The sequence below is a fragment of the Solanum pennellii genome, chromosome 6 (assembly GCF_001406875.1).
Source record: "Solanum pennellii chromosome 6, SPENNV200".
Lineage (NCBI taxonomy): Eukaryota > Viridiplantae > Streptophyta > Magnoliopsida > Solanales > Solanaceae > Solanum > Solanum pennellii.
The window spans coordinates 56,091,919-56,104,737 of NC_028642.1; the positions used below are offsets into that span (position 1 = coordinate 56,091,919).

Below are 12,819 nucleotides of genomic sequence, written 5' to 3' on the forward strand. Positions count from 1 at the left end.
TGAATAGTGAACGAATAAAAATAGACGGAATTAAACGAACTTTGTGTTAGAAGTATAAATATAGTGCATAGAGTGAATCTGTCACTGTTTGACAACATTCAATATTTTGTCTCTTTGTCTGAAACACTCATCAACCCTAGTAGTATCTCTCTCTCAGCCACCACACACCACTGTAAACCTCCGCCGTTTTCGCCTTTTCTTCATCGGAGTATCACTAATTTGAATTTATATATTTATATATAGAAGTTGCTGACTATGGCGGAAAATGAGAGTACTGGAGATGATCAGAAGGAGGTGATTGAGCCTCCAAAGTCGCCGTGGAAGACTCCGGCGCCGGCGACGGTGCCGGCGGATAAGGGTTCTGCGTCGTCAGGGGATGATGATTCTGATTCCTGGCCGGCACTTGCTGATGCTCAGCAGATGATTAAGTCTGGTGATTCTAGTTCCGCCGCTAAGTTGCCGTCAATTCCGCCGCAGCAGGAGATTGGCTGCCGCAATGTTGCTTCTGACAAGGTTAGTTTGATTTTTTTTAATTACATTAGATTTAAAGTACTCTTTTTTTAATTTTTTTTATTCGTTGTTTGTATTGATTTGCGATTGTTGTGTAAAGGGGAAAAATATCTGTGGGTATATGTGATGAGTTGTTTACCTAGTTGGTTTTTGAACTATAAAGACGCCATTTTTAAGTGTATCTTTGATTGTATATATACATGGAGAAAGAAGGGAAGATATGGAATGAAGATAATCTGACTATATCATTGTTTGGGACAGAACTAGTATTTAATATTTTACACACTTAAATTGTTTGATATAATAACAAAAATTTTCAATTTACTGCGAAAGGGAATAATAAAATTTAATATTTCATAAGGAATTAGGTTTGCATCATTTTGATGTCAGTAATATTGTTCTATACCAGAGAATGTCTGGAAGTGAATGAGTTCTGAAAGATACAACATTCTGAATGATTCTCTTGACATTTTGAGCGCACCTTCCAAGTTCAGGGCGGCAAGCATTTTAAATGTTTATTTGGGAAGTTGAAAAGTAACTGGCTGAATTATCTGAAGAGCCAGTGTTGCTGGAGCATCTACTATAAGAGGTGGCATTGTTGTTCATGAAAGTTTTTGCTGCAAAAAATGGCAGAATGCTGGTCGGAATAGGACTGGTGCTATCGAAACGATTATTGGAAAGAGGCTCGTTGCCGCTGGAATTGTCACTAGAAAGCTGAGAGATGTCACCAAATTGGTTACCAAAAAAAGGTGTAGTATTGCCGAACAATTGCTAGAGAAGAAGTGTACTGCTGCAGAAACAGTCACCCGAATAGATATTGTGGTCTCGTGTAGCTGATCCATGTAGCGTGCGATTAAGATGTAGTTCTTTTAGTTGTCATAATTTTTGAGATTTTTGATGTTTTTGTAGTGTGCTTTTCTTCCATCTGTTTCAGCTTAAATGTCAAAACTGATTAGTCATTGTTCTATGTCTGTTGATTGTGTGTCGAAGTAATACTTTGTCTTTATAACTTTGCAAGATACTGCATCATATCTGGCACATTCAAATAGGTTCTTGATATGGCAACTTTGTCCGTCATTACACCTCTGCGGATGGATTTATTCGCTACTACCATAAACTAGGATGTATTACCATGAAATATATTTGATGATATGTTGTCTTGTAGGTCCGAGGTGAGCAGCTAAAATTCCATGGGTCTTCTAGTGCCAAGTCTTCAAATAAGTCATCATCCGCAGTTCAACAAAGACCAGTGCATAGGCACAACCAAAATGGTGTGCCATCATTTCCTGTGCCCTTGGCTTACCACCAATCAGGATTCCCTCCTTTTTATCAAAGTATGGTACCTATGCCACATATTCCTCTTCCAGGGTATGCATACCAGCCCCCTCGAGGGTCTTTCTCAGGAGCTGAAGGTCACGTGGCTAGGTCCGATGGTGATGCTGCATCTCAAGCTTTTGTACCCCCTATAAATGGTGGGTTTCGCCCCCCATCACGAGGGGATCCAAATGACCATGATGCCAAATTCTACAGAGGAAGACCTAATACACAAGAACGAGGTAGCCAGTTTAGTTCAAGCTTGTCTAATCAGCGATCTGTGGGTTCTAAAGATGACATTCAGCTGCAACAAAGTATGGGGCTAAGGCCTTTCCTAAGACCTCCATATTTTGGTCCAGCCCCGGGCTACATGGATGGTGCAAATTTCCCTGGTAAGTTTTGCATAACTAATTTCTTGAATAAGTGACCTCATTATTCTTAAAAATACAATATTGGCATATGGCAATTACCATCAAAAGTAGCTTGATGTCCCTGGCTTTTTACCTTTAAGTTGTACCGCTCCTATTTCTCCCTCTCTTTTAATGGTGGTTTGCTGATGGCGCTAATATTGACCTTATCAACTGTTACCCCTTCTCCTTAACAGTTCATCTCTATCAGTGTAATTAATTGTTTATTTGATTTGTTTTTAAAAGTGAATGACTACTGACTATTTTACAGGTCATCCAGGAGCTATATATTTTCTTCCTTCTCCCACTCCTGTAAGAGTGCCTTACCCACCTTTCTTTGTCCCACATTCTGTTAGCTCTGGAGCCTCTACTCCATCATCACCTGCATTAGCTTTGAGAGAGAGCATATTGAAGCAAATTGAATACTATTTCAGGTGATCACATCAAGATAAAAGTTCTATTTCTGTTGGTTGTCTTAATGTTTACTTTAATAGATGTATTATTCCATGATTGTGGTACTCTTTGCATCTTCAATGGTATTGTATAGTTACAGTTGTAATCTTGTAGGGCAGGAATAATAGTAGGTGACCTTTTCATGGACACTCCTTAAAATAACATATTGAAGTTCATAATGAGGATGATCCCACTCTTTAGTGGATTTATATTTCAAGAAGTATAGTTGCATAGACCAATCAAAAAAGAAGTATTGTTGCATAGATACAGCTCTTGTGGGTTAATTACTTTTTCAGCAATTGTCCTAGATTTTTTTGACTACTGTAGATTGATATAAAAAATATGTATCTTTTGCGTTGGCAGTGATCAGAATTTGCAGAATGATCGCTTCTTGCTTACCTTAATGGACGATCAAGGTTGGGTTCCAATCTCTAGTATCGCTGAGTTCAAAAGGGTATAATCTCAAAACTTCTCAGAAACACTCTCATTTATGCTAGAGTGTCTGATAGGATGCAGTGTTTTTTTCAAAAAAATATTAAAGTCCGTTAGTTTTGTTTTTTGAGACTGAATCCGTTAGTTTTTCATGTGTTAAACTTGGATTTGGTCCATTTCATTCTCGTCTTTTACATTGTCTGACACATTTAAGCATTTATCCTTTCTGTGAAATGAAATAGCTCTGATTGCAGATATTCTTTTTCCCATTTCTGCTTCAGGTTAAAAAAATGAGTACAGATATAGCATTTATCATTGATGCATTGCAGGCTTCAAGCACTGTTGAAGTAAAGGTAAAATTCTTTCCCTTTGCTTGAGTACCCCATTGTCTCTTTCCTTTCCTTTTGGCATGAAAAAAAGTAAATTTCCCAACTAATTTTTACATATATGTTCCAATTTTCTCTTACTAAGCTGTTTGTATTGTATCCTAAACATCTTTTAATTGCTTCCAAAATGGTCCCTTGGTGTACTGTTGGGCAGACTAAGACCTCCACGTAAGGTAAAAATGAAGTAAAGAAATTCAGACAGGATAAGTAAAGAAGAAAATAAACAAAAAGTAAAGCAAAGACGAAACAAAAGAAACAGAAAGGTAAGTTCAACTTGTAGGTTTCCCTGCTTGGTTTTCCTTCTTATTTGCTGCTCCGATTCCCCCTTCCTGGTCTTTCCTTTCCTACTGACTTCACGCCATCATAACAAATTTGCAACTTGGGTAAATATATCGAGACTAATTTAGCAATTTGCTAGTAGAGAGAGTTTTGGAGTTAGCCTATCAGTAGATTTATGTTTTTCTTTGCCTTCTACATTAAATACTTCTGTCCCTTTGTCCTCATTTGTTAATGTGTTGTTTGCTTAATTTCTGCAGGGAGACAAGTTGAGAAGACGTGATGAATGGTCAAAGTGGGTTTCAGCTAGTGCTGATCAGAAATCATCCCCTTTGACCCCGGTGGAACACTCAGTGGGGAAGATTATAAAGAAGGATGAGGTCAATGAAAATAAAGAGGATGGACTTCAAGTCAGATTTTCCCAAGAAAATCGTGTAGGTGAGCTTGCATCATTAGAGAAACATGCTAAAAAAGTATCAGTGTTTAGTAAAGCAGAAACCAGTAGGAAGAAATCTGGATTCCATGGTCCAACTCACAGAGTTGACAAAGGAAGTGGTGATGCAAGAATGGTTATGGCATCAAATGTTGTAGAAGAGAATGTAGACGACTTATCTAATGATTTCTCGAGCACATTTATGCTTGATGAAGAGATGGAGCTTGAAAATAAAAAGGACCAGTCCTCTTTGAGTGGAAGGTATAGATGATTTCTGTAACTTTGTTTTGCTTATTTTCTTATCTGAATTTGTTAGAATTTCTCTTGGTTTTTCTTCATAGCTGGCTTGTTTCTACACAAAGATATGCTGAAGACTGGCACTGCTGTTTACATATGTTGCTGTTCAGCTTATCTAATGCAATTTGGTCATATGATGCTTCATTTACTTGTACACTGCAAATTTGAACATCTCTTTCCTCCCAGAATCTAACCAATTTGGTTAATATTATAGTTGTCTCGTGTTTGCTAGTAAGGTCAAGGTAAAAAACCTGTTTTATATGCATGTTAAACATTTGCCCCCTCAAAAAATCATATAGCGATACTTATATACTTGATTTGCTTCCATAAATTGAGATTTGGTATGTATCTGAAGGAGACTGGTTATGCCTGTGGGCATCTTCAAAAAATATATAGCTTTTGGACCTTGATCTTCTTACTATAGCTGGTAGGAAGTCATCTGCTTGCCCGAAATAGGTTAAAAATTCTTTTCTTTTGTGGTCCCTGTTACAATTCATAGAATCTTTTGTGTAGATAACCAGGTTAGACTCTTCTTTTTTGTTTCTTCTTTTGGATGTAACTACTGTTCTTTCTTATGCTAGATTTGATATCAATAATACTTGCCATCTCTCAAAAAAGAAAAGAATTTATGGTAATTGCTATCAGTGTTACTTGATTCATCTGTTAACTCCACATGGAACAACCAAATCATACTGTGAGGACAGATTTTGTATGATCAAATATCTCTTATTGGTTCAATATTGCTGACTATATTGTTAAATCTTGGTGGTGTTGCTTCATGAAGAGTTGAGGAAGAAGATGACGAGATGTACGTTAATGATGAGGCTATTGAGAAACTTGTCATTGTAACTCGGGTAAGAAAATAGCTTTCCATGTCTTCTATTTGGGTGAATTCAGTTTCCGAAGATATTTTTTTCTTTGAATTTGTTGTCACGTGTTTAGACTTCACTTGTCTTATGTCAAGCTTACTCCTTAGGGGTCGTTTGGTTGGGAAGAAGTTATCCCAGGATAGCTATCTTGTGATAACTTATCCATCACTATGATATAAATGGTCAATGGTGGGATAAGTTATTACGAACATGGTAACCAAACAAGATACAAAATTTTTTTCCAATCACTATTTTCTTATCCCATCACTATTTATCTGTATCCCTCACACCAAACGATCCCTAAGAGTTCTACTACATGCATTAACAACTGAAGGATAGACTCCTATTTTATGTTACAGGTACAATCAGGTCTTGTATGATCCTGGTGATATTAGTTTCTGGATGCGAAAAATGGGAGATTGAATATTTGATTCTTTTAACCGATGAATTGACATAGAATTTACATTGTATTACTTTCACGACATGCCACAAATCGTATTATATTTTTTCCTTGGTTTATAGTTCTAGTAACAAGTATTTCAATTTTGGGGAAGAATTTACAGACATGTGGGCATTCTTACTGGCAGTCTTTCCCTTTGGGTCCAGCTGATATTCTGATTATGCAATTACAAGAGGATCCTATTCAATACTTTGTGCCAATCTAGTTGTGAAAGAATTTATGGGATTTGAACTATATAGTTCAACCCTTTATTTCATTTCCTAATTAATGCCTATGCCTTGTTTTGTACTTTGAAAATGTGGGGCCTCCTGCCTCAGGTGCTTTCCTAATTAATGTGTATGCCTCATTTTGTACATTGACAATCCAGGTCCTCAGGTACTTGACCACATCAGTGGTGTGTTACCACTCCCTAGTTATCCAATAGTTATGCAGTAATTTCTCTTTAGTAACAGTTATTTTCCTGTAATAATGCAGTTATTTTCCTGTAATAGTGCAGTCTTGTAATAGTGCAGTCTTTAATTCTAGTTAAGTTAGGAAGTCATGCCCTAGTTTCTAGGGGTAGTTATTTTACAAGTATTGTATTTAAACTATCTGGTGACTGTGAAAATATAAGCAGAAAAATTATTCAAGTTTTTGAGTACTTCAAACTCAAGAGGTTGTAGGTTCTCTCTTAACGAACCAGCACCATAGGTCGTACAAAAGAAAACATTAGATTTCACACTACAACGCCCCATAACCAGATCCATATACGGGGACCATAACATAGTGGACATGCATTAACTGCAGTTGAGTGATTATAACTTACTAATTATTAATTAGATAACGTATTTGTCAGTAAGATGCCTGAGATACCTACTTATTCATATTATAAGAAAAATTAGTTTTTGTACTGAAAAACATAAATAAGAGGACTAGGGGTGCCTTGAGCTAAACTGGAAATTCAATTGAAAAAAATAAAATAAATAGGAACTCCTGGTCTCGCTGAAGATCTGCCAGTGGATCGATACCTAAGAAGAGGCTTGCAGCATTACCCCACAAAGTAACAGGAAACTTGCTCAAGCAGACTTGATGTAGCAATAAATTGGTTTTAGGTTGTAGTCCCTTGCACTTTGACTGCACAGACTATGTAGAATCAATATGAAAAGAAATGTCTTGTTCCCCTTCCGACACACAATCTGATGATTAAGCTCAAGAATGAGAAGGGATTTTCAAGTTATATAGCAATTGATGTTATGTCAATAACGGACCAACATCCTATAAATGCTTTGCTTTTAATGGAATATTTGCATTCCAAATAAATCAGTTAGGAGGAAGTTTTCAAAAGGATGTGAATGGACAGCCACAGGTTCCCGCCTATGCAGAAGTTTGTTTCTATATATGAACCACAAATAACTATTAGAAAAATACACCAAACTTGAAAATAACTTTTTGTCGTCATTGTTAGTTATTACATAGTGTAAGCTCCAAGGGGGTGGCCAAGCGGTCAAAGATTTGGGTAACAACCTTGGGAGCCAATGTACAATTGCAATTGAGGCTATGCTATATGGGTTCTTAGGTATTGGTGTGGGTAAAGTTAACCAATACTTGTGCAGGTGGGAGCTAGAATGTACTCGGTAGATTAGTCGAGATGGGCCAAGCTACTTAACCGACACCATTATAAAAATAAAAAGAAGTTACTAAATTGTGTTAGTAATCACAAGCAGTGTTGTCTCGATGCTGCGTATATAGCAGACTGTTTTTTTCCCGTTCTTTCTTCTTCGTTGCGTATATTGCTGCGTAGTGCGTATAAATCCCCGTTTTTGTCTTCTCTTATTTCTTCTTCTTCAGCTTTTATTTCTTTGTGTTTTTTTCAGTTTATTAATTTAATAATTGAATTTGCCATGTCACTTTACTTATTCAATTAAAATTGCCATTAATTTATTTCCTTATTTTAGTCACTAGGCATTAGCTAATTAGCTATTCTATTTTCTCAGTAGGTAATTAGTTAATTTCTCTAAGGCACCAAGCAGTAGCTAATTATATATGAGCCCTTCTTTTTTGAGTGTACATTTGGAATAGTGTTTAGGATTCCTATGCTTCCGAAGCTGGACTCCTGTAGTCAATATGGGATTTTATTGGGATTTCACTAGATGCGTCACTTCATATTTTTGTTTTTAGAAAGGTAATTGTAATTTGCAGCCTTGTTATTGACAGCTGGGGTTGGTGTGTAAAAGCTGATGCTTTCCTTAGATTCTCTCTTTGTGTTCCTTACAAGTCTTTCATCTGCCAGCCTTTAACTTGCATGACTAGGATAGTTTGTACCATCAAGATTCAACAAGTTCCAAAATCAGTTGCCCTATAGACAAAAGTTTTGGCCAAATTCATGGAAAAGCTAAGATACTGCAACTGATGCAGCTTTGAAAGCATGTGGAAAAATGAGCTGTTGTGCTTAAACAGCCTTTTTTTTCATATCCAAAAATAAACAAGACTTCTATTGCCTCTTTTATTTCTGCTACACTATGGGCTTTGAGTGTTAATTAGGCTAATTACCTCATCTGTGTGGATTTTCTACAGAACACTCGGGCATCTCAGGTATCTGGAACTGTTGGAAAAGAATCAAAACCAATATCTACGGAGCTTGCTTCTGCAATAAATGATGGTCTCTACTTCTATGAGCAGGTTGGTGGTTGCTTTAATAAGGTCATTCTTTCCCTATTCAACTTAATACAGTATTATATTGATCTCTCATCTTCCAGGAGCTTAAAGCTACACGATCCAGTCATAGATCTAACAACTCCAATAATGATCCTAGAGATGACATCAGTAGGTCTTTTGGTACTGGTGCTGCTTTATCCAAATCAAAGTATGCCGATCATTCTTCTGGAGGAAAAAACACTGAAGGTCCTGGAAGTTCCAACTCTCGGAGAAAGCAAAACAAAGGATTTGCTAAGCCACATCCAATACATAAGCAGCGGCTGTTTTCTGGAAATTACCGGAATCATGGGGTTTCTTGGAACAGTGTAGGAGCAATATCTGAAAGTCCACCTAGCGATTCAGTTGGGTTTTTCTTTGGTTCTACACCTCCTGACAGTCATGTGTATGTTCTGGATCCCTGGTGCTGTTCTAATGTAGTTGTGTATTGTAATATGTTTGAGATTATTTAATTATTTTGTCAAAGAGCAAATGCAAGTCTATGAATATATGATTATTAGGGACATTGTGAAAACAGTTCTGGGTTGTTACACAATAACTTAGTTACCTGAACTTCTGTTTACAGGTCTAGGCCTTCAAAGTTGAGTGCCTCTCCGCACAGCAATCTTGCTAGTAATAGTCCGCCAGTTGGTTCCATGCCTAAACCATTTCCACCCTTCCAGCATCCAAGTCACAAGCTGCTACAAGAAAATGGTTTTACACAGCAGCTGTGAGTAGATTTACTTTCATAAGGAGTTGGTGTTCTATGCATTTTGTATCAAGTGCATGCATCTGTTCATGCGCGGGTCTGCATGTGCACTGACTTATACATATATTCCTTGTGCATCTCTTTTCGCTCCTGAACGTTGGTTTTGGATTTTCCATCTTTTAGGTACAAGAAGTATCATAAGCGCTGTCTGACTGATCGCAAGAAACTTGGAATTGGTTGCAGTGAGGTGCCTACTTAATTTTTGTTCTGCATTGGCTTGTGTTTTATGTACTAGTTCCATAATAGCATCACCGTCTCCTTGAGGATTACAGAAAGGAAACAAAGAGGAAATATATTAAATTTAATAACAGTGAATTGCTTCTTGTATAAGGGCATAAAATGTGAGGAATTTATCACTCTTATTCTGCAAGTTCATTTCAGGGGTGGGATATGAAAATAAAGATGACTAATCTCTTTATGTATAATGTGAAATTTGTTTCATGATTTTTTGACTTCCTTGAGGTTTTTGTTTTGACCAGTCAAAACTCATCTTATTATTGCTGCACCAAGATAGTAACAAAATATTACTAGATCTAACATTAGGTCGCTGAGAAATTTATCCAAGTATTGACACACAGAAAATTTCCAGTGCCCTCATGAAGAAAAACAAATTTTCCAGTACCTAGAAGGTACTCTTTGTTTAAAACCCACTTATGAAGCAAATCTTCACAAGTAGTACTGTTCTTTACCTAAAAGGTACTGTTTGATGGTAGATCCAATTTTAAAATAGATCTGTACAAAAAGAACAGTTCTCTTGAATTTGCAAACCTTGTATTGCTTGAAAGGAATCACATGAATGCTTACAAACTTTATAAATGAGCAATATTCTTACTAACCAATTGGCTGAACTCATAATGAGAGGTTTCTAACTCATCTCTGTCTATGCATATATACATGTATGATGCATCTATTTGTCCATATACTGCTCATTTGGCCGTTTTCTTGTGTGCTAAATTGCATATATTAATTTTCTCTAAAGGTTCTTATCTTTTGACATGCAGGAAATGAATACACTGTACAGGTTTTGGTCGTATTTTCTGCGAAACATGTTCGTACGTTCTATGTACAATGAGTTCCAAAAGATGGCTCAAGAAGATGCAGCTGCTAATTATAACTATGGGATGGAGTGCCTATTTAGATTTTATAGGTAGTGTTTACATGCCATAGTGACTTGCATGGAAAGAAGGGAAGAAATATGACATGTTTTGTTTTCCCTTTTACTTTTAAACCCTTCAGCTGTTCTTTTCTAGATCCACCTCCATGTGATGCAACTTCAACAGTTACTCTTCTTTTCAGCAGTCAGTTGCCTTTTCCTTCTGACTTACTTATTTGACTGCTCATTATACTGTGTTTGTGTTTCAGTTATGGTTTGGAAAAGGAATTTAGAGAGGAACTTTATGACGACTTTGAGAGATTGACGCTTGACACCTACAATAGGGGAAACCTTTACGGCCTTGAGAAGTACTGGTAATATACCTTACCTTGTTTGAAAGTTCTCGTTTCCGTGTCATTTCCTCTTTTTTTTTTTTTTTTGAAAACTATGAAACTCCGATTGACATTGAAGGATCAAAACACTGGGAATTAAGGTATCATGTAGATAGGATGCTCTTTTATAGTAATTGTCTATGTTTTCTGAATCATTTTAAACCTCTGATTACTTGCCTTTCCAATTTTAAATTCACTTCATTCAGTGATCCATGTTCTGTGTTTTTTTAATCTCTTAAATTTAGTGAGGCAATGCTCCCTTAAAAAATGGTTTCTGAATACAGCGTTATTTATAGCCAACTGTAACACGAATGGAAGAGTTTACTTTGAATCGTTTCTTTCAGGCTTGATTTTGTTTGCTTTTCTTTTTTCCCTTCCAAGTTCCTGTAGTTTCTTCTTTTGCATTTTGATCTTCTTTTTCTTCTCTCGTTCTCCTCCCCTGGGACCCCCACAGCTTCGGTATTCTTTCAAAGTCCATGTGCCTAAGGATGTCAGCAGAAGCATCATGGTAACATGCCATGATCAATTTTTGCTGCCTTCTTTAGAGGACCTCCTGGTTGTGAAGCTCTTGTTGATCTATCACACAGGAAATTACACCAATGACCTTGGAAATTGATGATCTCGAACTTTTGACCCCTTCTTTTGCGCCATGGGCAAAACTTCAAGGGATCTCCCTCTCTCACAGCAGTAAGGGACTTTGAAAGAATCCCTTACTGAAACCAACATATACCTTAATAGTGGACTGTAGTTATGAGTGACTATTGCTTGCTTGCTTAAGCGTCCGCGCAACTTAGGTTACTGCTGCAAATGAAGTGTGTTACTGAAACCAACATATACCTGTAACCTAAGTTGCAAATGAAGAAGCTAGTGATCATAACCTTCAATAATGAACTTGAGACCAATTGAACCATGAGCACTTCTGACTCAAGTAAAACAAAACATATACCTTATAGTGGACTTTAGTTCTGAGTGACTATTGAATAAAAAGTGGGGAGGGTTCCCCATGTACACGAATGGGGCATATAGTGCATCCGACCACCTTTTCCCTTTGTTAAAACGAAAAACTCGGGTATTTCGGGGAAGGTGTTGCGGACGGGCTGATTTAGAGATAATATGTACACATTAACTTTGCTTTTGTTGATACCTAGATTTTGTATTGGAAGTATTTTTGTGCTCTTACTAACATGATCTTACTGCAATCATTCTGGAAGGGCCTTTCACCATTTTCGTCAGCAACGAGGTCAGAGAGCACCTTTGAAGAAGCTTCCAGAACTGGATAGACTACTCAGAGAAGAGTTCCGAAATTTAGATGACTTTAAACATGCCAGAGGAGGTGCCAGTGCAAGCACGAAGGAGGACGGTCACTAACCAACGTGTGATTCTCAGCTTCATTGAACCGTCTGTCAGCGAATTTTGATGCCTTACAGTCCATACAATGAGCTCAAGTTGCCGAATTAGCATTCTGAGATGATCAAGGCAAAAATTTTGTATATAGAGCTTCTGTGAGGTTGGTTAATTTTTACCTCCGAGGTTGAGCTAAAATTTTACCATGAGGGGATGGATGGAACCTTGTGCCTTTTTGTACTTTCATCTTAGGATTATAAGGTGTACATATAGGAGGAAGTTGAAAACAAAATAAAAATGAAAAAAAAATAAAAATGTAAAACTACCAAAAAAAAAAAAAACTAGTTTTAGAATTTGGAGATAATTGAGACCTTTTTAAACTCCATTTTGTTGTCCTTTCTTTGTGTGTACTTCCATTTGCTTGCTTACTTGCTTAACGTCCTTATGATTGTCATGGGTAGTCAAGGTATAGTTAGTTTGTTACTTGAGAGAGTCTTAAGTAACAAATTTTATAGGAACTGAAGAGGGAAGAGAAGTAGACATCGAATGATTAATTTCGATTTCTTTGTAATCGTAGAATATGAAAGATGAATATCTTACATATGGAATTTAGATGGGTAAGTGGGTATACATCAAAAATTTTGATGATCGGTTAATGCTTTTTGTACATGTTTCTAAAACCTTTAACGACATTGATTCTAATGATACTTATCT

At 36.8% G+C, this 12,819-nt stretch overlaps 1 protein-coding gene across 1 annotated transcript; it reads left to right on the plus strand.

Moving 5' to 3' along the window:
- The first annotated feature begins 32 nt into the window (after positions 1-32).
- LOC107023329 (la-related protein 1A) lies at positions 33-12,546 on the plus strand. Its single transcript, XM_015223988.2, has 14 exons — positions 33-513; positions 1,676-2,216; positions 2,503-2,665; positions 3,048-3,138; positions 3,398-3,469; positions 4,039-4,472; positions 5,293-5,362; positions 8,391-8,495; positions 8,573-8,913; positions 9,094-9,237; positions 9,400-9,463; positions 10,278-10,423; positions 10,639-10,743; positions 11,973-12,546. Exons 1-14 carry the CDS (start codon positions 256-258, stop codon positions 12,127-12,129), a joined length of 2,691 nt encoding a protein of 896 aa, XP_015079474.1. The 5' UTR covers positions 33-255; the 3' UTR covers positions 12,130-12,546.
- Positions 12,547-12,819: the final 273 nt, after the last annotated feature.

Bases quoted from the DNA above. Each gene is read 5' to 3' on its own strand.
- LOC107023329 (XM_015223988.2), top strand. From the start codon at position 256: ATGGCGGAAAATGAGAGTACTGGAGATGATCAGAAGGAGGTGATTGAG. The intron at 5,363-8,390 runs GTAAGAAAATAG...GATTTTCTACAG, and splicing joins AACTTGTCATTGTAACTCGG to AACACTCGGGCATCTCAGGT. The intron at 8,914-9,093 runs GTATGTTCTGGA...TTCTGTTTACAG, and splicing joins ACACCTCCTGACAGTCATGT to GTCTAGGCCTTCAAAGTTGA.